The sequence below is a fragment of the Diceros bicornis genome, chromosome 28 (assembly GCF_020826845.1).
Source record: "Diceros bicornis minor isolate mBicDic1 chromosome 28, mDicBic1.mat.cur, whole genome shotgun sequence".
Taxonomy (NCBI): domain Eukaryota; kingdom Metazoa; phylum Chordata; class Mammalia; order Perissodactyla; family Rhinocerotidae; genus Diceros; species Diceros bicornis.
Window position 1 is genome coordinate 20,462,269 of NC_080767.1, and position 24,988 is coordinate 20,487,256.

The 24,988-nt window shown below is 41.1% G+C and overlaps 1 protein-coding gene across 4 annotated transcripts in view; it reads right to left on the reverse strand.

Moving 5' to 3' along the window:
* Positions 1–24,988, reverse strand: part of SUSD1 (sushi domain containing 1) — a 116,952-nt gene that overhangs the window by 13,514 nt on the left and 78,450 nt on the right. For all 4 annotated transcript variants that reach the window (XM_058523778.1, XM_058523776.1, XM_058523775.1 and 1 more), the window contains exons 11-14: positions 16,220–16,311; positions 15,096–15,282; positions 4,925–5,021; positions 1,273–1,531 (exon numbers count right to left, since the gene is read on the reverse strand). In XM_058523778.1, coding sequence (XP_058379761.1) covers positions 1,273–1,531; positions 4,925–5,021; positions 15,096–15,282; positions 16,220–16,311 — 635 coding nt within the window. The remainder of the gene's footprint in view (positions 1–1,272; positions 1,532–4,924; positions 5,022–15,095; positions 15,283–16,219; positions 16,312–24,988) is intronic.

The following is a 24,988-nucleotide window of genomic DNA, read 5'->3' on the forward strand; positions in this document are numbered from 1 at the left end:
GAAAACAGCAAGTATTGGAGAAGACGTGAAGAAAATGGAACAGTTATGCACTGTTAGTGGGAATGTAAAATGAGGCAGCTGCTATGGAAAACACTATGGCAGTTCTTTAAAAAAATTAAAAATGGAATTACCATATGATCCAACAATTCTACTTTTGGGTATATACCCCCAAAAAATTGAAAGCAGAGACGCAAAGAGATATTTGTACACCCATGTTCATAGCAGCATTATTTGCAATAGCCAAAAGACAGAAGCAACCCAAGCGTCCATCTACAGATGAATGGATAAAGAAAATGTGGTATATACATACAATGGAATATTATTCAGCCTTAAAAAGGAAGGAAATTCTGACACATGCTACAACACAGATGAACCTTGAGGACATCGTGCTAAATGAAATAGGACAATCACAAAAATACAAATACCGTATGATTCTGCTTACATGAGGGAACTAGTGTAGTCAAATTCAGAGAGACAGAAAATAGAAAGGTAGTTGCCAGGGGTTGTTAGGGGGAGGAGGAATGGGCAGTTGTTTAATGGCTATAGAGTTTCAGTTTTACAAAATGAAAAGAGTTCTGGGGATTGGTTGCATAACAATGTAAATGTACTTAACGCTACTAAACTGTACACTTAAAAATTGTGGGTTTTTTTACACCAAACGTCTCCTAGGGCGACCGTCACAGTGGTTCTTCCAGAAGACCTTCCATCTCTGACTGACTGATCCAGCTCTTGCTGTTCTGTCTGTCCAGCTCATTATATTTATTCATCATGTAATGAATATACAGTTCTACGTTTCACGGAAGAAACAGCCTTTCTAAAGCCAGGGGAGAGGACAGCAGGGCCTATGCCGTAGTCAAGGAAGTGATGGAAACAGAAAATAAGGCAATGCTGAGCTTAATCTGCCCCTCCTCCCTACTTCTGGGAGAATGAGGAGAGTCAGCAGCCTGGCAGGAGTACAGGGAAGTGACAGAGCAATCTAGATGTTCCTCTCCAACCCAGGCTTCAGCAGTGCAATAGGATGAGGTCATTCACCAAGCTTAAGAGGAAGAACCGAAACCAGGTCAGTCCAAATGCAGATCCAACCAGGTCCCCCAGGAAGTTCAGACTATCTACCATCCATAAAGGTTTCACCTGCCCATCCTTTATAAAGGCAAAGTATTCAATACATTTTTATGGTTATATCTCAAATACTGGGAAAATAAATGTTCAAACATTTAAATTTCATGGGAAGAAGAAAATATAGAATTAACAAGAGCTTTTAAAGAAACATACCTTATTCCATTCACTTGTGATTCGTAATATAATGCAGTAATCATTGCCTGTTTTCAAGGGGGCATTATAGTATTTCCCGTAGTACAGCCTGTCTCCAATAGCTATCTCCATGGCATCATCTGGAACATCTTTGGCCAGTAGTTCTGCAGCCACATATCCATTAGCATCAGAAGCATTGCTGAAGAACGAGGTAGCCCCTTCAGAATCACAAGAAAATGTGCTTTGGAAGGCCAGAGGAAGCACTATCACCTGATATGAACTGGAAGAAAAAAGAAAAATGTCTATTTGACTCTTGCTTGGGGTATTCATTCATTCATTTATTCATATTTATTGAGCACCTGCTATAAGATAAGCACTTTTCTCAGCACTGAAAATATAACATTGGACAAGAAAAAGTCCTCGCCCACATGGGATTTACAGTCTGACAGCTTTAAAAGTCATGGAGCTGCAGTTTTAACCTACAGTGTCAATGCCAGATGACACTGGGCAGGGAATCTCTTCAAGTTGTGGCTGCAGATGGATGCCAAGTACATCCTCTTCATCTGGGAGAAGTTGTTGCGTGGATCGCTGCCCTGAGTGTACAAGTCATCAAGTTGATCTAATCAGTGATTTTCACTTGGGCAAATAAAGCCCAGCTGTGGAAAGGGCTTAGCAGTCACATGGAGGCTGACTGCCTACAGGAGTTAATGTACTAAGCCTGCAAAAAGGCTCCAGAAGATCACATGGCAACCTAAAACAGAACTCACGGGACTTACACTCCCTCCAGTTCACAGACTGATACCAAAGTTCATGTGCAATAACTGAGAAGAAAGGGGTGTAAAGTCACCATGAGCCAACCTAGTCTGACAATATCCTGAAACAGCCAGAAAGGCAAAATGTCATAACGCACATTGTGACCCTGTTCCCTAAATGTGGACATAAAAACACACCAGCATTCGAGTGTCGTTGTATCCTGTGTTTTATTATCATTTATCCCACCAAACAGAAAACCTGTCCGTGAAGGGAAGTGTAAGAATAAAAATGCACTGAAGACACATGTGTGTGGTGATGGGTTGTAGTTAGTATTTGGGTGGTGAACCTGATGTAATCTCTGCAGAAATAGAAGTATAATGATGTACACCTGAAATTTATACAATGTTATAAACCAATGTTACAATAAAAAATAATAAATTAAAAAAATGCACTGAGGAAGAATCATGTCCTCCTTTTTATTCCCATCTACTTATCACTTATCTCCTGCCTCGAGGACAGAAGTGTTTGAACGTCTGCTTTCTCTTCAGGCCTGAGAGCAGGGATTTAGATGATTTTCTCTGAAATCCTTGCACAGTTCTTTGGCTAAGGTTGACTCCCCACTCATGTTTCTTGAGTTGAAATTTCAATAAAGAGGAAAAACATGCATCAGCACCAAATATGATTAGGGTAATTTCCAAAACTCAGGAGGCCACGTGATTCTACTTCACCAGTCAATACACTCTTCCTGCTCCACATTCCTATAGCCCCATCTCCTACTTCCTGAGGGCTCCTGAGTCACTAGGTTAAGAAAAAGGAGCCCTCCCCAACAGCAGCTGTTGGATTTGGAAAGTATTGACCCAAGAGGCTCCCAAAATTCCTAGGTGTCCTCAGGACCCTGATTTCCACAAAGTCTGGGTTCACTCTCAGCAAAGGGCTTTCTACAAAAGGGACAAAGTAAAGCCTGCAGGGCGCTGAGTTGTCACTGCCACCACCAGTAAACATTTACTAAGCCTCCACTGCCTACAAGGGAACACCTAAAACAGCAAACTTTCCTGGGGACTTGAAGACACCCCTACGAATCAGAGCCACAGGTAAGAAAGTAAATGCTGCAGCAGCTCCATGCTGTCCATAAGCGCATCTTCAAATCCCTCTCGTCTTTCCACGTAGGTGGTGGTGTTCAAATGCAAGTTCAAGGTTCACCCGAACTCATTTGGCTCTGTACATGCCCACCAGAGGCACCATTCACGGGGCATAAAGCAGTCTCTCCAATAGCATTATAATCATCATAATCACCTGAGTTGTTTGATAATCATACCAATTCCCAGCCCCTATCCCACACCTACTGAATCAAAATCTCCAGGAGTAGAGTCTGAGAATTTCTACTGCTGATAAAGATTCCTATAATCTGGCAAGTATAGGAGACACTAGCATGAAGAGAGCCCAGGAACAGGCGGCATCACCCACCGAGATCACCAAGCTAAGGAAGGGAGCCTTGGTCCCAGAGCACCTGCTCCACCGTGTGCCCCCTAACAATGCACAAAGCAGATTCAGGCCCGTCTCACACACCGGGAGGCTGCTACCCTCAGCTGAAACCAGGTAGACAGGCTAAGGACACGGCCCCACTCACCTGATGGTAATTAGCCCTGATGACGTCAGGGAAGCAGTTGTGGCTGTTTAGAACATGACTGTTCTGGAAGGACGACTCCCCTTTTTCTCATCACCACCCTCCCTTGAATGACTCACTGATCTCCACTTCCTGTTTTGGAGGCACTGGCCGGCACATAACCACAAGGATAGATCGTCACTGGCTTTTCTTTCTGCCTGACGTAATTATTTGGCCTAAATATCACATTTGCTCTTGCAAATTCTCTCAGGCAGTGATATCACAACTTCTGCTCTCTTGATAGCAACAGAATTACAATGCCTTCCAGTAACTTGTCAGGAATCAAGAAATAGAACAATTTAGGCAATATCCATGCCTGGAATGACTTCTGAGCTTTTACTGAATTTAAACTGATGGAAAGGCAGGCAAAGCCTAAGTTTCATTATAAACGGACATACAAATAATATCTCCAGACTTTCTTTTTTATAATTTTATAATATCTCACATTTATCTTTACGTTGATTGTACTGAAGGGTCATTAGACTGAAGGGTCAAGAGAGACCTAAGGCAATGTAGGTTAAGTCAAGGATGTCAAGGTTATTGTCATCTCCTTGACTTATTCCTGTGAGCAAGTTTTTCATCTCTCCAGGTGAACCTCAATCTTCCTCTCTAAAAAAGGGAATAATTCTGCTTTCATTATCCTACCATGACCTTTGTAAATAAAATGCTTAATTGAACACTATGTAGTCCACCAACTGAGGTAAATTAATTCCATCTAATACCATCTAGAATCCCAGGAGCAGTCATTAACTATGTAGTGTCTTGCCCATAACTCAATATGTGAATGAATTAAAAGAATTATCCAAATGACCCTTTCAGAAACCACTACGAACATCCCAAGATCATCCTTAAATAAGAGATAATATGCTCTGTCTTTGGTAAATGAAATGATGCTCCTGATTCACCACCACTATGAGGTACATGGAGATGTGAGTGCAAAGAATAACACTTGACACGTCATAGACACTCAACCAATGCTTGTCCAATCACCAATGAAATGGATTCAATTTTTTTAGCTAAGCTGCCCAAATGCTTGTCTCTGGTTCCTTGGAAGTCTCTCTACCTGCTTAGGAGGGTGCTGTTTGGAATTAAAGGCTCAGTCTGTGCTCAAAGAAACAAAAAAAGAGGACCTGACTGCATTGCCCCAAGTACTCAGGTAGAGTCACCTAAATGAAGTCTCCTCCTCACTCAAACCAAAGTTTCCAAAACACTCCAAGGGGATCACAGGGCAACCACGGGAAAGGGGCCACTACTAACCTGATGGGTCCATTTCTCTCCTTGGCTTTCCTCAGTCTCAGGCGTGGTAGAGGCCCTCCATGCACCGTGAAAAAGTCTACTTCTGGAAGGGGAGGCTCTGAAAACATGTTGAAAAGAAGAAAAGGGTACGATCAGAACAAGTAAAAGCACGAAGCAAGTGGTCCTTGCGGGGCCATCAAAAGGAAAATTTTAATGTAGGAAGTGATGAGCATATTCTGACACATGCTACAACATGGAAGAATCTTGAAAACACTATGCGAAGTGAAATAAGCCAGACACACAAGGACAAAGATTGTATGATTCCACTCATATGAAACATCTAGAACAGGCAAATTCAGAGACAGAAGTAGATTAGAGGTTGCCAAGGATTGAGGGGGTGGGAAGGGAGTGGGGAGGTATTGCTTAATGGTCAACAGAGTTTCTGTTTGGGGTGACAAAAACATTTTAGAAATAGACAGTGGAGATGATTTACAACACTGTGAATGTACTTAATGCCAATAAACTGTGTAATGAAAAATGGTGAAAATGGTACATTTTATGTTCTATACATTTTGCCACAATAAAAAATTTTTTTTATAAAAAGAAGAAGTGATAGCCCAGCACTGACAGAGGGTGGATGCTGTGGGCATTACAGTTTACTTGGTGGATAGGGTCCTATTTGGTGGGGAAGACCAGCATATCATTCCAGATCCTTTATAATCACACAGCTCTCTGTCTTTATTTGTTCTCCCCAGAAACCAGGTTTCCCAAATAGATTTTCCGCTGGGAGGAAAATATACTAATTGGCTGACACCAGTGTTCCAGCATCTAACCAGTAGTCACATTCATGGTATAAAGGCACCAGCTGCTTTCAGCCTTATGGCAATACACCTGCCTTAGATGCATTGGGCACTAACCAAACGCACTATACATGTCCTGTATATGTCTCATCTCATTTAATCTTCTCAACAATGCTATCAAGCTGTGAGATTTATGGAGACAATCAGTTTCTCCCTCTCTTAGCGTTCCTACATTGGCCCAAGAGATAGCAACTTTCCTCTCCAAACCATTAGGAAAAGAGCTTCCACCTGTCTTTCTACGCCTCTGATTTGTGAGACAGCTAGAGTTTGGATGATGTTCCCACGTGGTTTCACCCTTTTTTGTTTGTTTGTTTGTTTTGCAGGGTAGGGGGCAGCCTGCACGCAGGACAGGTGTTTCTCTTCCTGCTCCTGTTCTGCACGCACTAGGCAAGCCTGAGTCAAGGCAAGTCTGAAGCCAGGGCTACATTTGCCCTATAGATTCAATTTCCCCATAGGTGGGGTCCAAAATTTAGATGTGGGAGGAAGTTCCAGGAAGCTTCAGACCCAAAGGTCTTGGCCTCAGACCCAAGCCAGTTTTATTGACAATAAAACTCATCATTTGATCCCTATCTTACTCTTGTTTATATTGAGAAAATAGCTTTGGGGTAGAAATCCTCAGTCCAAATGATAATAAAAACTTAGGCCTGCCTAGATAGTTTTTAAAGCTCTGTAAATGTGTTATTCATACATGCCCAGGCAACACACATTTATTAGCCACATCTATGCACCAGGCACCATACAAGGCTGAGAGAGACAGTCATGAAAGACAATTTCTTCTTTCCAGGAGCTCAGAGTCTAATAGTGGAGACCGTTTTGTAAACACGCAGAGCTTAGAGCTATGATAAATTGATACACAGGGTGTTGTGGGAGTGCAGAGGAAGAACAGCTGACCAAGGGCAGGCGGTAAACCCATCAAATTCAGAAACAGGTATATGCAGGGGCAGGAGGTGGAGGAGAGAGCGGGCAGAGACAGAACTACAAGTAGTTCAGTATGGTCGAAACACTGAGTCCCAGTGGGTAGAGGCAGGCAATCAAGTGAGAGGTGGGGTTACGTAAGGTCAGCTCTGAGGTCCTGGAAATAATGAGAAGTCATTTGAAGATTCTTAGCAGACGAGTATTTTAGAAATACATCTTAGGGACGGCCCGGTGGCGCAGCGGTTAAGTGCGCGCGCTCTGCTTCGGTGGCCCGAGGGTTCGCAGGTTCAGATCCTCGGCGCCACGGACGCACCGCTTGTCAGGCCATGCTGTGGCAGCGTCCCATATAAAGTAGAGGAAGATGGGCACAGATGTTAGCCCAGGGCCAGTCTTCCTCAGCAAAAAGAGGAGGATTGGCACCGGATGTTAGCTCAGGGCTGATCTTCCTCACACACACACACACACACACACACACAAATACATCTTAGCTGGTTGGAGAATGAATTGGAAAAGAGCATAAGCACAAGTTGTCCAAAATTTGGGTAAGAAGCGCCTGAGGTGTGAAGCGAGTGATGGCACGGAGGAGGGAGAAGAAAGAGAGGCAGATGGGAGAGCCACGCAGGGGAGAGAGGAACAGTGCGTGCCAGAAGATAAGGAAGGGGAAGGAACCTGGGCTTGGGTTTCCGCAGCTGAGTCACTGTGACGTCAGCCATCAAGGTCTGGGGGAAAGTACAGAAGCAGCTCCCATCTAGACCTGGTCAGTTTGAAGTGCTTGTGGAATTGTCGAGCGGGGAGCTAGAAACACAGATCCAGAGCTCAGGAGTAAACTGTGGTGGCGATGTGGAGTCAGCCATCAGTAGGAGAAGATATGGCTGCCCAGGGGGACGGTACAAATGCATCCGATAAGAGACGAGCACCCAGGGCGGACCACCGGGAAACCCAGGCATCTAAGCCCAAGTGGAAGAGTGCGAGTTCCCTATAGTTTTTTTTTGTTTTTTTTAATTTTTTATTTATTTATTTTTCCCCTAAAGCCCCAGGCGATAGTTGTATGTCATAGTTGCACATTCTTCTAGTTGCTGTATGTGGGACGCGGCCTCAGCATGGCCGGAGAAGCGGTGCGTCTGTGCGCGCCCGGGATCCGAACCCGGGCAGCCTGCATCGGAGCGCACGCACTTAACCGCTAAGCCACGGGGCCGGCCCTACCCTATAGTTTTTATTAAACAGTGCTAAATCTAGAATGTCTTCCAAAGTCAACCAGATGTAGTCACATGGATTATGTTCTCCATAAACCTGTGGGATTGCCACGGACCCTAGGAGGTCACCTGGAAAACCCCTGCTTACAGTTAAGGCTTCACACAAACGTGTTGAAGGTCTATGCTGTTTCCAAGAGGAGTCTAGAAAGAGATTCCATAACTGACACCCCTGAGGAAGGCAATCGCTAGGTTCCAGCAGCAGTAATGGGGATAAGGGGAACTGAGTTTGAAAAGCCCCTACCAGCTCCGCCAGGGGAACGTGCCCCATCCAGTGGGAGAATTCTGCCCTCAGCCCTTCATACTGTCACTGAAATGCGCCTTCATTTGTGATGTTTTGTTGTCACAGTAAAGAAAGTGGTTTTTACCACACATTTCCTGTTTTCAGCCCTGAGGGAGATTAACTGCTCACTCTTTTTCGTGTGAGAACCTGCCTCAGGCTCTTGCAAATTATTCCTTTGTTTGCTCTTCTCTAAGATTAATAATTCTAGTTCCTCTAATCTTGTGGCTAACCTTTTAAAACCACTTGGCTTTTCATCACCCTCAGTAACAGCAGAACAAAGTGCTCACTCAGCTTGGAGAAGGTTGACCCACAGGCCAACCCACAGACCAAGCAGGAAGGCCACCACATTGCTCCTTCCAGTCTAACATCATTCTTGCAATTCTAAATGTGCCACTACCATCTGGTTGACTCAACCCACATGCAGCTTCTAGACTGTTTTCTGCTCTGCCTGCTTAAGGTCTTCCCCACTTTATATTTTAAACAGTCTACTTTTTCTCTCTAATGTAAAAGCCTGAACTTCATCAGACTGGTTCTTAGCCACATTTCAAGGTTAAATAACTTTAACTTCTAGCCATATTTTCCAAGGTGCTGTTTCCTGTCCCCCAAACTGCTGTCCCTGGCAGACCAGCTCTCCTTTCCATTAGCCTTATTACTGATTTAAACCAAATCAGACCCAAGGCAAGAAATGGATTGTGTCTGGGCTGGAGAATGCAGTTCTTGCTCTCTGGGTATGTGAGATGGGGGAAGACCCAGGAGAGAGACCCTCAGTACCATTCCTAGGTGTCAACATTATCCATCCTCTACTAGAAGCAGACAACAAAGCAAAATATGGGGGCTGTCGTGTGAGAAAACTTGGAAGAGTAAGGAGAAAAGCCATAAAGGAGACCTTGTCCTGCAAAACATTAAATATATTATAAAATTGCAATAATTGAAATAGTAAGGTACAAGCACAGGACAGGCAAAGCAATGGAAGAAGCTAGACAGTCTAGAAAGAGACCCAAATAAATAAATGAGAATGCAGTGTGTGACATGGACAGTCTTCCCAAAGGTCATGGGAAACCGGTTTACCATTTGGGGGAAAAAAATTACCATGTAAATTCAGCCTTATACCACACATCAAAACAAATTCCAAATGGGTCTACGTTTAAAGGCAAAAAGAAAAACTATTACGAAGCATTAGAAAATATTAGAGAATAAGAATTGATCTGATTTCAGGGCAGGGAAGGCATGACTAGAGGCAGAAACTATAAAAGAATCAATAGAATTGATCACATGAAAATTTAAAACATCTAAATGTCAAAAAGAATATTGGAAAGGAAATTAAAGAGTAAATAACCTGGAGGGATATAATATGTACAACAAAAGATTAATATCATTAATGTAGTCAAACTATTAATATCAATAAGAGAAAGGAGGTAGTGTAAGTGCAAATGTGTGAAAATTCCTCTAAAACCCACCAAAATAAACAAAAAGAACCAAAAATAGAAGAAAATTTTATCTGTAGGAAAACTAAACAAAGGTCCCAACTTTATACTATAAACTTCAAGTAAACGCAAGGAATTAACACACATAAATAAAAATACACAAATAAAGACACGGTGATGTTTCTTTTCTAATCCTCAGCACCTCCCCAGATAGATCACACCACCCACTCAACGCTGGATAAAATGAAATTGATGGCAATAGAAAAAATGGTAGCTTATGCCATAAGTCGTAAGATATCGCAAGGCTAGCTACCTCTCCCCTATCAATAAAGTTACGAGACTTGGCCTCCCAGGGAGAAGGAACAATCTTCTTTTCATCCTTATATCCCCTTCAGCACTTAGCACAGGTTTTTGTCCACAATCAATGAAATATTTGCTGAATTAAATTAAGTCGCACCATGCCCCTCCCCCCCTCCTACCACACACAGAAACCCTGGTTTTTAGGCTTCTGATATAAATAACAAACTTTCCCATTTATATTTTGTAAAAGCTAACCTTAATACCAGAAAATAAGCCCGTTTTCCAGCCCATCCAGCCCGTTTTCCTCTGTGGTGTATCATCTTGCCTCAGTGGGCCTAAGCCAGGGCGTGGATGCTTTGAGTGAGAGGAGCTGGGAGACACTCATCTCCATATAGCCACTTTCTTGGGGGTCTGGGGCTTTGACTTGAAGCTAGAAAGTAGTTGGAAGATTTCTGGGGATGAGAGGAATAGGTAGGTGCCTCAGGGAGGTATGGAAGGGCACGTGTGCCTCCCTCCTGGCCTGACCTAACATTAGGTCTTCAGATGTCAAAAAGAACCTGTGTCCACGAAAGACTTTGAGAGAATTTGGACAAAAAAGGGAAACAGTTGGGTTGAAGGTGAGTCCCTCTCCTGACCTCTGGTTCAGCTTCTGCACCCTGGGAGCCAAGGGGACCAGCAGGAATAAGTGTGGTACCCTGGAACCAGCCTGAGGACACAGGAGTATGCTGTCCTTGGATGGTTTGTGGGTAGCCACGCAGGGAAGAGAAGCCTATGGCAGAAGAATTCAAGAGACTTGGTCCAGCACAGTCCTTCCTGAGGACAGCCAATAGTAAGAGAGGAGGTGTCAAAGGTGAGGCTCTGGTCCCTAGTTTCATAGGGAGAATCAGAGCTATCCTGACTGGACCTCTCTATTAAAGGGACAGTCTGATAATGCTTGGGATACATCTGTGTTTTCCACTGCTTTCCTGAACATCTGAAAAAGTACATTCTATTTTCCTTATTATGAATGCAGGTAGAGATGGGAAATTCCCATATAGGTAGCCAGCCTTAGTACTGAAGGTAGACTCAGGACGGAATAATTTCGTTTACATATTTTCTTCCCTTTTCTCCTCCAGCATTCTTGGTTCCCTAAAAAACATTCATGGGGGCCAGCCCGGTGGTGTAGCGGTTAAGTTCATGAGCTCCACTTCGGTGGCCCAGGGTTGACAGGTTCGGATCCCGGGTGTGGACCTACACACCACTCATCAAGCCATGCTGTGGCGGCGTCCCATACACAAAATGGAGGAAGATGGGCACGGGTGTTAGCTCAGGGCCAATCTTCCTCACAAAAAAAACAAAAAACAAACAACATTCATGTTGTGTAATGTTCACCATGTTGTGTAGTACAAGTGGTTTATTTATGCATGCATTTGCTTTCTCTCCTTCTCTCTCTCTCCCCACTTGTCCCTCTCCAGTGTTCTCTCTCTCCCTATGAGAAAAATTTTGCCTACAAGCTTTTTGACTTAGCTAAAAAATAGCATAACCAATGAGTGAAAGCTCCTCTGACTCTTTGGGGCTACATCAAGGATGAGAGTTTGATCCTCACGCTGTCCTAAAGGAAGCAGAAGTGGTGGAGCCATTCTGAAGAATTGGGATCAATGGGCTACCTGAGGAAGCACGCCAGCCACGAGTCAGAAACACCGTGACGGCATCCGCATCTCACCCACCCCTCACCAGCACCCTCCTCCATTTTCACTGCAACACTTGCCTCTGTCCTTCCATGTTCCTAGAACTTTCACCCTCCTCTGAGGTCAGCAATATATTTGAAGGGCTTGTTTTCATTCTGTTCCCATTAGTAAGACTTAGTTTAATGTAAGACACTCAGAAGCGAAATTCCATTCACTTTTCTTCTGGGAAATCAGCTATTGCGTTTTCCAGACCCAAATCTCTTGCCTCATATTTCTGGTGAAATTCAAAAGTTCACAATTCTACGGAGACAAAGGCACATGTAGGCAACCAGGCATACTTCTTCACATCAACATATCAAGTTCTGTTTTTCCCCCTTTTATAAAAGAGAGGGTTTGGGTTTGTTGCTTTTCTTTTTGTACCCTTTCATAAGACATTAACCACTTGAATTTTCCCACTTTTTTAAAATTGCGAATTCTCTAAAATAGAGTAGAGTTGAAAAATATGTAGTCATGGTCTCAATGAATTTAGCTTCAGGGTCTCAATGAACTTAAACAGCTCAACAGTGTCCCCTGGTGGCCATGAGCACAGACACAGGGTGCTGGAGCTACTGGGGCTATATTTAGCCTACAAAACAAGGTAGAAAAAGTGTCTCATGGAGATGAACCTCCCTCTCCCCAACTCAAAAAATATGAAATGCTAATTTGAATCAGCAATGCAAACCATCCAAACACAACAAGGACCATAGAGAAGGAGACTGAATAGCTGTTCACCTTAATAAGTGACTACAGGAAGGAAGGCCCAAATTGCACATTACTTCTCTTTCCAGCTCAAAATTTGGTAAATTTTTTTTTCGGTCTAAAGCCTTTCTTAACTAATCAGGCATCTCCTCAATACGCCATACCACCCACTGGCCATTTTGGGGTTGACTCTCGTATTCATTCATTACAAAAATATTTCTTTCCTGTGCCATGTGTTAGCACTGTCCTTATGTGTTAGGGATTCAGTGCAGAATATACAGAAAAAAATCTTCAGGGAGCCTCCTATTTTAGTAGCGGAGAAAGAAAATAAACAAGTAAATTAAAAAATACAAGTTCTGAAAACAAGTTAAATGAAGAAATTCAAACAGGGTAAGTGGATAGAGAGTTAAGGGGTGGAGATGGAGAGGTTATTTGTGAAAGGATGGGCATACCTCTCTAAGGTGATGGCATTTGAGCAGAGACTTGAATGATTATAAAGAAACCGTGTGGAGAGAGTGTCTCAGGAAGAGTAAACAGCAGATGGAAAGGCTTGGATGCAAGAACAAGTTCGACCTGTTTGAGGAATAGCAAGGAGGGCAGGGAGGTGATGCTTAGCAAGAAAGGGGGAGAGCAGAGGGAGATGAAGTCAACGAGGTAGACAGGGGCCAGACAACATGTTCCACAGTAAGAAACTTGGATTCTATTCTAACACCAGTGCAAACTCATTGGACAGTTTGGAGCTGGGGATGACATGTCCTCATATGCATTTTTAAAAGATCACACTTACTCCTGAGCGATTTTTTTTTTTTTTGTGAGGAAGATCAGCCCTGAGCTAAGATGCTAATCCTCCTCGTTTTTTTTGCCGAGGAAGATTGGCCCTGGGCTAACATCCGTGCCCATCTTCCTCTACTTTTTATACGGAACGCCGCCACAGCAAGGCTCGACAAGCAGTGCATCGGTGCGCACCTGGGATCCGAACCTGCGAACCCTGGGCCACCAAGGTGGAGCACACGCACTTAACCACTGCGCCACTGGGCCAGCCCCCATGAGTGATCTTTTTAAATTTATGGTGAAGATTAAGACTGGGGCAAGGGTGGTTGATAGGCAACTGTGAAAGGAGGGAGACCAGTTAGAAAGCTACTGCGGGAGTCCAAGCAAGAGGTTGCTGGCTTGGATTAGGTCACCAGTGGTGAAGGCAAAGCTGGGGAGAAGTGGTTGGACTCAGAATATACTTTGGAAACAAGCCAACGGGGCTTGTTGGTGGATCAGAAATTGGTGGAAGGGGTAGAATCAATTATGACTCCTTTTTGGCCTGAGAAGTTGGTGACTAGGAATGCCAATAACTGAGATAGAGAAGCCCGGATGGAAAATGGATTTGGAGGTGAGGGAAGGAGGGAGAAATCAAACGTTCCATTGGATTTGCCTATTAGATGTTCAATAGGATATGTTTAGGAGACGGGTGGATATATGAGTCTGGAGCTCAGAGGACAGATTAGGACTAGCATACACATTTGGGAATCCTCAGCATATGGGTTATATTTACAGCTGCGAGGCTGGTAGAGATCGCCTAGGCAGAATGGGTAGATAATGGAGAAAAAGGAAGAGAAGAAGGCTGGGGGTCAGGGAGGAGGGGGCACCAACGAAAGTAGACGGAGCTAGTGAAGAAGACTGAGACGGGGCAGCCAGTAAGGCAGAAGGAACCAAAAGCCAAGAGAAAAGGTGTTTCAAGAAGAAGGGCAGGTCAAATGCTGCAGAGAAAATCAGTTAAGAACAAAACTGGCCAGTGGATTTTGCAAGGTGGAGACCCTTTCAGTAAAGCAGTGAGAACAAACGCCTCTGGACTGGAACCAGTTAAAGGCAGAACGGGAGGCAAGGATGTGGAGCCTACACACCAGACACTTCTTTCAAGGAATTTTACTGTAAAGGGGGCGCTGAGAGCAGATAAAGTAGCTGGAGGGCATATGGGATCAAAGGAAGTATTTATTTTTTCTTTGTTTTCATTGAAAAAGGAGATATTACAACATGATTGTGCAGTGTTGGGACTGGTTCTATATTGGGAGCAAGTGATGATTAGGCAAGAATGGATAGGATCCAATGCACCAGTTGAGGGGGGTGCGGTATGGGGACAAGAGAAAAGACAAAATATTCAGTTCTGTGTGCAGGTAGCAATGGAGATTTGGGAGTGGCAAGTCCTCAGTGAAATAAGATTTCACTTATTTCAATGGCTCAGTGAAATAAGAAACAAGAAGCTAATACTCTGAGTATTTGCTCAGACGGTGGTAGGAGGGGCAGTATCACAGATTTGAGGAGAGATGAGAAAATGGGTAGCAAGCGAATTTGCTAGGAGACTAGTGTGGGACTGCCAATCATTTTCCCGAGAGTAACTTCCTCTTACAGCACTTGCAACAGAATGACAATTAAATACATTATTGAGAAAGAAACAGTAAGAGGAAAAATTCTTGTTAAGTATGAAATATTTCAAATATTTCAAATATCCAGAAGGAATTGAACCAACTCTCATGTACACACTACTGAGATTTAATCAATGTTAATATTTTGTTTTAAATATCTTTTTAAGCAGTAAAACATTACAGTCACAATTGCAGTTCCCTTAGCACTGTCTACGTCCTTCCTCCTCTCTCTCTCTCAAAGTTCATTATATAAGGATAGAAAGCAGTAATGTTCCTCTTTATCTGGACCTATCTACAGCTCTGTGGTGACTTCATTCCTCCAAATGTTGTTATTCAAGATTTACCTGTTATCTGGGTTGTCAGGGAGACGACCACAGGAAATTCAGAAGACAAAGCCTGGACACTGATACTGTAGTTGGTACCCGGATGCAGGTCCAAGCAGATCTCAGGAGTCTGGCTGCTGGTAGTGATATTAAAGATCATTTCCTGGGCAAATTCCTTCTGATACCATCTCTGGCCCTGAATGTGGAACTGAAACATAGAAAAGTTCACTAGATGAATCGCTAGCTTGAAAGGCTCTGAATGCCTGCATACTTACCCTTTCTCACGAGCTCTCTTGCTCTTGACTCTAAAGTTTCTTCAAAAAGTGAAATACAACAGTAAGAAAATATCAGAGTTATAACACCAGAGATATTGCAGTTACAATATTATCAGTATAATAAATATATTTTTAAATCAAAATGCACACAAAGCTGAGGCCCCAATACTGACGACTTTCTCTTTCTCGTTCTCACACATACAAAGCACATGCAAAGTCTGTTGGCGAAACTGCAGAAGCAAAGCCAAAGAACATTTTCCCAGAAAGAAAATTAAGAACTAAGGCTTCTCCAAAGCAGGATCTGAATTAGGATACTCCTAGCTCGTCTGGTCAAACCTGGGACGGGTTTTTCTCGTCGTCTGCCCACCCCCGTCTGACATTCCCTACACTTTCCTGTAACAACCCCGCACCTGGGCCAATAGACACACTTTTCTTCCTACTTAATTTCTTCTAGTAGCAGCTCATTCAATCCACAGTCCTCCCCTTACCTACTCACACCCACATCTAGCTTCAAAAGTTCTCCTGCACCCTCTAGGCAACACATTCAGACCCTGGTCAGAGACACTGGTATGGAGAGACGCACACATGTAAAAGCCATCGTATTCCTTCCAGGGATCCTGCCTGAACATCAACTCTGCATCAGGCTATGTGCACGAAGAAACCCTCACAGCTTTCTCATCAATCCCCAAGGTCTCTGTCTTCAATTATGCAGCAGAAGTGCCCATTTTCTTGTTTCTTATTGCAATTGTCACTATAAATCTTCTATTGATCATAGAAGCTATATAAGTAGATTTTTAGGTTTGTTGATATTTTTTTAAACCTCCCACATAAGACAAACACCTATAAATAGAGTAACTTGCAGTAACTTACTAGATACATCTCTTCTATATCAGCCGTCATCATACTTCTCCATCTCAAGCATGTTTCATTAACTATTGAAATGTTACCAATGGTCTGTTTCACTGCAGGGGGAAAAGAAAGAGAAATCAACTTACACTCTATACAAAAATACTACTTTTTGTAGTATTTTTAACTAAACCGTTTTCCAAGGGTAAGCATTTACATAGGATGATTTCCGCATAATTTTAATTTAGAAATTAGTGGTAGCAGTCCAAGAAACACTACTTTTATGTTTATGTAAACTCAGTCCTGATGAAAGATTTAAGATCAAAAGATACACAATCAGAGGATCCGTCTTAAAAATTATTTAAATCTATTCATTGCAAACTCCCTTAGTAAAAATTGCAACTCATTGTCCCAGCCTTGGACAACCTCATTTATACAAATAAGCATCATTTGAAATTCTCAGCTGAGAGCAACATTTCAGCAGAGAACTGAGAATTGCTCCTTGAGGAACTGAAAAAGGCAATCTCAAGCAGTCAGGCCTTTCATGATGAAAAGGGAGGAGGGGTCTCTCTTGGTTTGGGCTTTCTCATCTCTGAGGATCAAAGAAGCATTTGTTGGCCTCTGCTCAATTTCATGGTAATCAATCCAAAAGGTGGTTCAGATCTGGTCCAGTGTAATATAGAGGCACATCCCCCAAGCTTTTTAAAATAAAGACTACTTATTCAAAACTCTGATATCAGAGGTTACTTCCTTCCATAATGACCCCTGTCCCTAAACTGGAAGTAATAGAGCAGACTTGCTAAGAAATTTCACAGGAACACTGGTGATTAATAACTGATAAAGACAACTCCCAAAGCACCTGAAAAAAAGCACTCCCAAGGCTTTATTGTGTAAGCCCCTGGCCTGACAGGTTCCTGTGAATGAAGCCAAGTTGGTAGACGTGACCCCTCTTTATGGATTGGGCAGCTTTGCACAGAGGAAACCTGCTCCACAAGTCCCAAAGCTATATTTCAAATGTTGTAACACAGAGTAGGTAAGAAAGCATAGATGATTCACGATAACGCAACCTCACTGCTGCATAGAGAAGATGGTTTTAGAGATGTTATAGTGGTCCAAGGAACCTCACATTTATAAAATTTTCAAAAACCAAATAACTCCAATACTCTTAAACAGTTCCAGACCATACAAAAAGGTAGAAAGTTTCCCAATTTGTTCAATATGACTAGATAATCCACAATGCCCAAACTGTACAAGGATGGCAGAACCAATCACTAAACACACTATGCCAAACTCACTTCTTAATATAAATACAAAAATCCAAAAAACATATTAGCAAATAGAAGTCAGCAGTACATTCAAAGAACAATACACTATGACCAAGGGAGATTTATTCCAGGAATACAGAAACGATCATTATCGGGAAAGCTATTAATAGATTAAAAGAGAAAAACCATATGGTTACTTTTATAACCATAATGGTTAATATATTTAATATACATTCCTGACTACAAATCTTAGTAAACTAGGACTTAATTTGACAGAAATTCATTAATTTAAAAGTGTTTATTAGGAAACCACCATACTTAGTGGTAAAACAATGAAGCAATTTCTAGTCAAGTTAAGAACAATACAAGGATGCATGGCCTCATAACTATTATTTAGCATTAGTCAGAAGATTCTAGACAATGCAGAAAGAGGCAAGAAAAAAAATGAGCTATAAATACCAGAAAGAAAGGGAACAAATGAGGCCATTGCCAGTAAATCTAAGAGAATCAACTGAGAAACAAATATAAAATTGTTTGAAAACAAATACAAAAAATGGGAGTTTGGTAAAGTGCACCCAAATATAAGAATGCAGAAAAACAAATTGGGGTCGGCCCTGTGGCTTAGTGGTTAAGTGCGTGCGCTCCGCTGCTGGCGGCCCGGGTTCGGATCCCGGGCGTGCACCGACGCACCGCTTCTCCGGCCATGCTGAGGCCGCGTCCCACATACAGCAACTAGAGGGATGTGCAGCTATGACATGCAACTATCTGCTGGGGCTTTGGGGGAAAAAATAAATAAATAAAATCTTTAAAAAAAAAAAAAAGAAAAACAAATTGGTTTCTGTATATCTGCAAGGACAAGTATGGTAGGCTGAATAGTGGCCCCCCAGAGATGTCCACTTCCTAGTCCCTGGAATCTGAAGTCATGTTACCTTACAGAAGGAATTTGCAAATGTGATTAAGATAAGGAGATTATCCTGGATTATCCAGTGGGCCCAATGTAGTGACAAGCGTCCCTCTAAGAGGGAGACAAGAAGATCAGGGTTAGAGAGAGATTTAAGGACAAAAGCAAAGGTTAAACTGATGAGCTTTAAAGGTGGAAGATGGGGCCACTAGCCAAGGAATGAAGGCAGGCTCTAGAAACCGGAAAGGGCAAGGAAATGGATTCTCCCTTCGAGCCCCCAGGCCTGCCGCCACCTTGATTTTAACCCAGCGAAACTGATTCAGACTTCTGACCTCCAGAACTACAAGACAGTAAATTCATGTTGTTTTAAGTCACTAAATTTGCAGAAATGTATCATACAAGCAATAGAAAACTAAAACAACAAATAAAATGCAATAGAAAAATTAAAAGATCCCTATTCACAAGCAAAGAAACCAAGAACAAACTACAAATACCTAGAAATAAATCTAACTAGAAATATCCAAGACTTACATGAAGCTTTTTTTTTTAATTTTTTTCTGAAGGACATAAAATAAAACGATACAGAGAGAAATGCCACATCCTTGAATGGAAAGACTCAAAAGTGAAAAGACATCAATTCTCCACCAGTTAACCTATAAATGGAATGTACTTCCAATGGTGAGTCCAATGGACTTTCTTGGAACATGGTAAGTTTACACATTCATTCAGTGAATATTTTGAAAGTTCTCACCAGGTGCCAGGCATGCTTTAGGGGCTAAGGATAAAGGGGAGAGAAAACAAAGTCCCTGCACCTAATAGAATCCATCCTAGGGAGAAAGGCAGAAAATAAACACATAAACAAATAAATAAAAAAATATAATCCTGTGCACTGGTGAAGACTATAAAGAAAAGCATCGTCCAAGGATAGAAAGGATGGTCAGGGAAGCCCCTCTGTGGAGGTGCTATGTGAGCAGAGACCTGAAGGACATGAGTGATGAGCCACCAAGAGTGGAGGAAGAGGGCTCAGACAGAGGGCACTCCAAGGTCAAAGTCCCAGATGCAGGAATCAGCTTGGCGCCCTCAATGAACAGAAAGCAATTACTGCTAAATTTCTCCAGGAAGATTAAGAAGAATAGCAAGAAAAGAAATTGAGGGCCAGCCTTGGTGGCCTAGTGGTTAAGTTTGGCATGCTCTGCTTCAGCAGCCCGGGTTCGGTTCCCTGGCGCAGACCCACATCACTCGTCTGTCAGTGGCCATGCTGTGGAGGCGGCTCACATACAAAAAGAGGAAGACTGGCAACAGATGTTAGCGCAGGGTGAATCTTTCTCAGCAACAAATAATAAATTTAAAAAAAGAAATTGAAATATAAACATCACAAGAGGACATAACCAGGTATCAGTGTTTCTCAACCTTTTTCATTATAGCCCCACAAGGGGCCTTTTTAAATATTTTTTTCCTGATCTTTCACCTTCTATAAAATTTTAATACCACAGATATGCTGTATATTTCTTATGTACTATGTTTATCTATGCTTCATACATAAAAAGAATATTTTTTTGCCCCTCAATTTTTTCCCCCTTGTGGGTAATTTAGCCCCCCTGAGGTGATACCACCCCCCCCCACTGAGAATGCTAGAGTAATTAGACAGTTTGTTCCTAGCAAAGGAATAAACAAATAGATCAATGGAACGGAGTAGAATCCAGAAATCAATCTATCTATGCATGGGAATTTACATAAGAGTGGAATTGCAAATTGGTGGGAAATAAATTGAGTTGGGAAATAGTTGGGAATAGAGATAAACTAATATTAGATTCCCACTTTGATATAACAGGCAAAAGTGATTCCAGCTGTATTAAATTTTCTTTTATGATTCAGTATTTCTCAGTATATTCATGATGTTGTGCAACCATCAATATTATCTAACTCAGTAACATTCTCATCACCCCAAAAAGAAACCCTATACCATTAAGAAGTCATTCCCCATTTTCCCCTCCCCCAGCCCCTGGCAACCACAAATCTACTTTCTTCTCTCTAGGGATTTGTGTATTCTGGAAATTTCATATAAATGGAATCAAACACTATGTGGGCTGGGTCATGAAACTTGAGCTCTTCACCTTTACCAAATGCTGTGACAATCCTCCTCCTCCCACCCTCCACCCCTACACACAGCTTTTCTCTTGTCCCCAGAGAAGGGCCTTCTCCCTGGTGTTCAAGCAGTATAAGCAGGTAGTCACAAAAGCCTTGGGGCAGGTCTGGGTTCAAATTCTGGCTCTGTCTTGAACGATTTACTCATTTTTCCTGCTGTTGCCTTCTGAAAATTCTTTGTCATTGTTAATTTTTTAAAAATAAACTTTCAATTTTAGATATACAGAAAAATTGCAAATTAAAATTTTATTTATTTATTATTTTTTTGGTGAGGGAGATTGGCCATGAGCTAACATCCGTTGCCAATCTTCCTCTTTTTGCTGAGGAAGATTGTCCCTGAGCTAACATCTGTGCCCATTTTCCTCTACTTTGTATATGGGAGGCCACCACAGCATGGCTGATGAGCGGTGTGTAGGTCCACGAGTGGGATCCGAACCTGCGAACCCCAGGCAGCCGACACAGAGTGCCCAGACTTAACCACTATGCCACTGGGCTGGCCCCTGAAAATTAAAATTTTTAATTAAAAAATATACTAGAAGAGAATATAGAAAAATAGTTCTATAATCTTGGGTGGGAAAGAAATAAGAAAACTAGAAAATATTTCTTTTTTAATTTGACTAAATAAAATGTTAAATTTTTTTGATGGCAAAAGATATAACAACCTTTAAGTTTGAAAGACAAACAACAAACTGGGAAAAAAATTGTAACATATTTGAAAAAGTTGATGGCCCTGATATCTAAGGAGCACTTAACATGAGGAAAAATACCACGACCAACATACAAAAACAAGCAATAACTAGAAAAAATGATTCATAGGAGAACTGTAACAGGCCATTAAATAATCAAAGAGGTATAAATCAAAACAAAATAAAATATGCTTTTCATTTATTAGACTCTCAAACATTAAAAAATTATAATATCCTATGTTGGTGAAGGTATTGGAAAACAGGTATGTGTGTAAATTGATACAATCTTTGTGAAGAGGAATTTATGAGGCTCTTTATCTTGGCAATTCCACTCTTAAGACTCAATTCTACAGAAATACCCTATCCAAGTATGCAAAGATATAGCACATTTCATCAAACCTAAGATGCCATTCTTGTAAGACGCACCATTAGTTTGTCTCGTCAAGAAAGAAAAAATCCTGCCAAGTCAACTGTGTCATGATTATTTTCTTACCTTTTAGAATTATTTTATACTGATTAAAAGAGCTTTTTTCATATCTACAGAGACATTAAAATTTTATCATATGTCATAAAACCAAAAATATAACCAAAATTGATTGAGACACTCCTAAAATGTCTTCATATTCAGTATGTAACACTTCTCAATCACTTTTCAATTGAGTTCTCAATATCTGTATTTCCAAGCAATATCATCCTATGTGCTTTCTAGAGTTTTGGTGAGGCAGTATTTCTTAAAAGTGTGCTCTATTTTCTCCAGGATTTTCTTGCAAGCCACCAACACCCATTCTGATGCTGACATTTGCTTTTATACATTGCTGTTCTATTTCCCATGGTTTTCTACATACGTAATAGCTTTTTGTTTCAAAGTCAAAGCATAGTGTAACCTTTTTGAAAACATTTTAATAGGCAATTAAACCCAAAATGTTAATAGTACCACTAATGTCCATAACTCAATAAAAGTAACAACACTGTGAGTAGCTATGACCAATTTGATGCATACCTGGGTAATGACAATTACGTTCATGGCAGCCACCTGACTGTATAACAATTGTGAGATTTCACAGATAATAAAATGTGAAAAAACGTGCATCTGAGAATCAACAAAACATAATATATACAAGTATATTAACAGCAGTATTGTCTGTAACAAAAATTTGAAGGGGAAAAAAACTTTAAATACCCCTCCATAGTGGATAAATTAATAAATTAGTGTACCCTCACACAGTAGAATACCCTGCCTCCCTCAAAGAGAATTGAGGCGACATTATATGAACTGGAATGGAAGCATGTCCACAGAATATTGCAAAGCCAAAAATAAAAATAAAATTAAAAAGCAAGATGAGGAACGGTACGTACATAATGATTCCATTTTTTTCAAATGTACACACACAATGTTACAGTAGTAGTGGGTCTGCAATTCCTTCTGCTCACAGGAAATGCCTCACTGGTTAAATTCAGTTCCATCTTGGTCACAGAGTGACCCCTCATTCTAGGTCCCCTTCTCTCCATTCAGGTGGCTTACAGTTTGAACCACAGGCAGGTTGAACCCAGGATGAGTTCACTGGGGAGAAAAGGATCCCCTTTTGAGGACAGCTCGTCCTGAGTCCCTTCCCACCCTGCTGTCTGATGCTTTGCTATGGAAAGTAGATGCCCTGTCTCTCATAGAAATACTCCTTCTCTGGTTCATTTTTAGTCGTCACTCTGTCTTCTCTCTCTCTCCTTTTCCCGCCCTGAAAGCCAATCTAATCTAGAATCCTGAAGTTGAAAAACCAGACCTGCAAGAATGCCTCAGAGAAGAGAAAACTTGACTCTTAGTTCATCAAATTCTTTGAAACTTTGTTTCTGCTTCATTAATGTGAGCGAGTACTCTGGGCAAAATCAATCATTACTTCCTCTGTTCTCCCACAGTATCCTGCAAATCCCTCAATTACACTTTATGCATTGTACTATTATTGATCCTTGTCTCTCACCCAATTGAACTGAGACCTCCTTGAGGGGGAGACCATGTCTCATTCATCTTTGTACTCCCAGTGTCCAGAACAGTGGCAGACACAGCATTCCTGCTTGTTTAAATGTAAATAATCAGCAAAAAGGGGAAAGGCAAGCAACTGATATCATACTAACCCAATGGAATACAGGTAGCACTCTGAATAAGACATGGTTTCTGCCCTTAATATGTATTTAACCTAGAAGAGGAGTTACACCTTCTGTCAATATAACAAAAATACAAGGGAGTATATAACAAATGTCATAAGGTAAATTTAAGTAATAGTTAACATTTAATAGATGCTGATTTTATGTCAGGTATTGTGCTGGTTTTCCATAACCCATGTAGTCTCATTGAATACTGAAAATACTGAAAAGACACCTTGTATATCAGAGTACTGACAAAGCACAGGATGAAATGTCTATGAGACTTCAGGTAGTCATAGGAGAAAGGCACTGCTTCTGAGAAAGAGAAGGATTAACAGGAAGGAACTGGTGTCTTTTGGAGACTAAGTGGTGATGGGAAAAAAAAGCAAGGGGGAAATGCAAGATCCTACAAGACAAAAGAGAACCCCCAAATAGAAGAATACACAATTCATGTCCACCCTCACCAAAAAAACAACAAAAATATCCTTTAAAGAAACTGCACTTCATTCAATGACAGAAGAGGGCACTCTTAACCTAGAAATCTTATTAACCATCCTAAACTACCAATTCTGTCTATAGAATTAATAGACAAAAGCAGTGTTCATTAAAAGAAAAGAAAAGAAAATTATAATAAAAATATATCAGCTTGTGAAAAACTCCATATTTTTTTTTAAAAAACCCACAAACTAGAAAAAAAAACATGTAACAATAAACTGAAATATCCTCAAATAAGTATTGAGGGTGTGAAGAAAACACCTTATGTCAGAAATTCAAAAAAGTAAGAACAGAAATGGACAAAAAGCAGGGAGGAAATGAAACAAAAATTACTGAATTCAGGAAAGAAACAACAAAAAAAAGACAAACGCATGTCAGAAATAACGTCAAAATGTCATGGCGCCCAAGTAAGAATAGATTAGAATGAAAATTTAATAAGAGGCATTGAAGAAATACAGGAAAATAAACAAAAAGAATAAAAACAACATTCAAAAGAAGTAAAAGGGATTAAAAATAAACTGGTTGAAATGGACTATAGGCAAAGATCCAACATATGTATAATAAAGTCTCTACAGAAGAAAAACATCAAAACAGAACTAATATTTAAAACTATAATCCAAGATAACTTGATAAAAATAAAAAGACCTGAATATAGATACTGAAAGGGCTCATCTGATACCTGTGAAAGCTCACTCAGAACAATCCACCCTAAGACTTATCCAAGTGAAACTACTAGACTTCGAAGATGAAAAAATCCTCAGCATCTCCACTCAAAGAAATACACAAATAAGATCCAAAGGCAAAAGAATTAGGCTTCATCAGTCTTCTCAAAAGTTATATAAAAGCAAGGAAACAAAAGAACTGAATTTTAAGGAAACTCAAATCAAGAAAGTGTGAACCAAGATTTTTATAACCAGCCAAGCTGTCTGTCAAGTATCAAGGCCACAGAGAAACAGTTTGAAACATGCAAGAACTCATGAAATACTGTACTCTTGAAGAATCTACTAGAAGATGAGCTTCATTCAAGCGAGAACTGGGGAAACTTCAGCAAAAAGACTGATGATGAGCATCTGATATATTAAACTGTAGATCTAAGACTGAAGTAAAGGCAGGACAAGGTGAAGAATAAAATATAAATGGTATGTGTTCTGATAAAGCAGAAATAAGG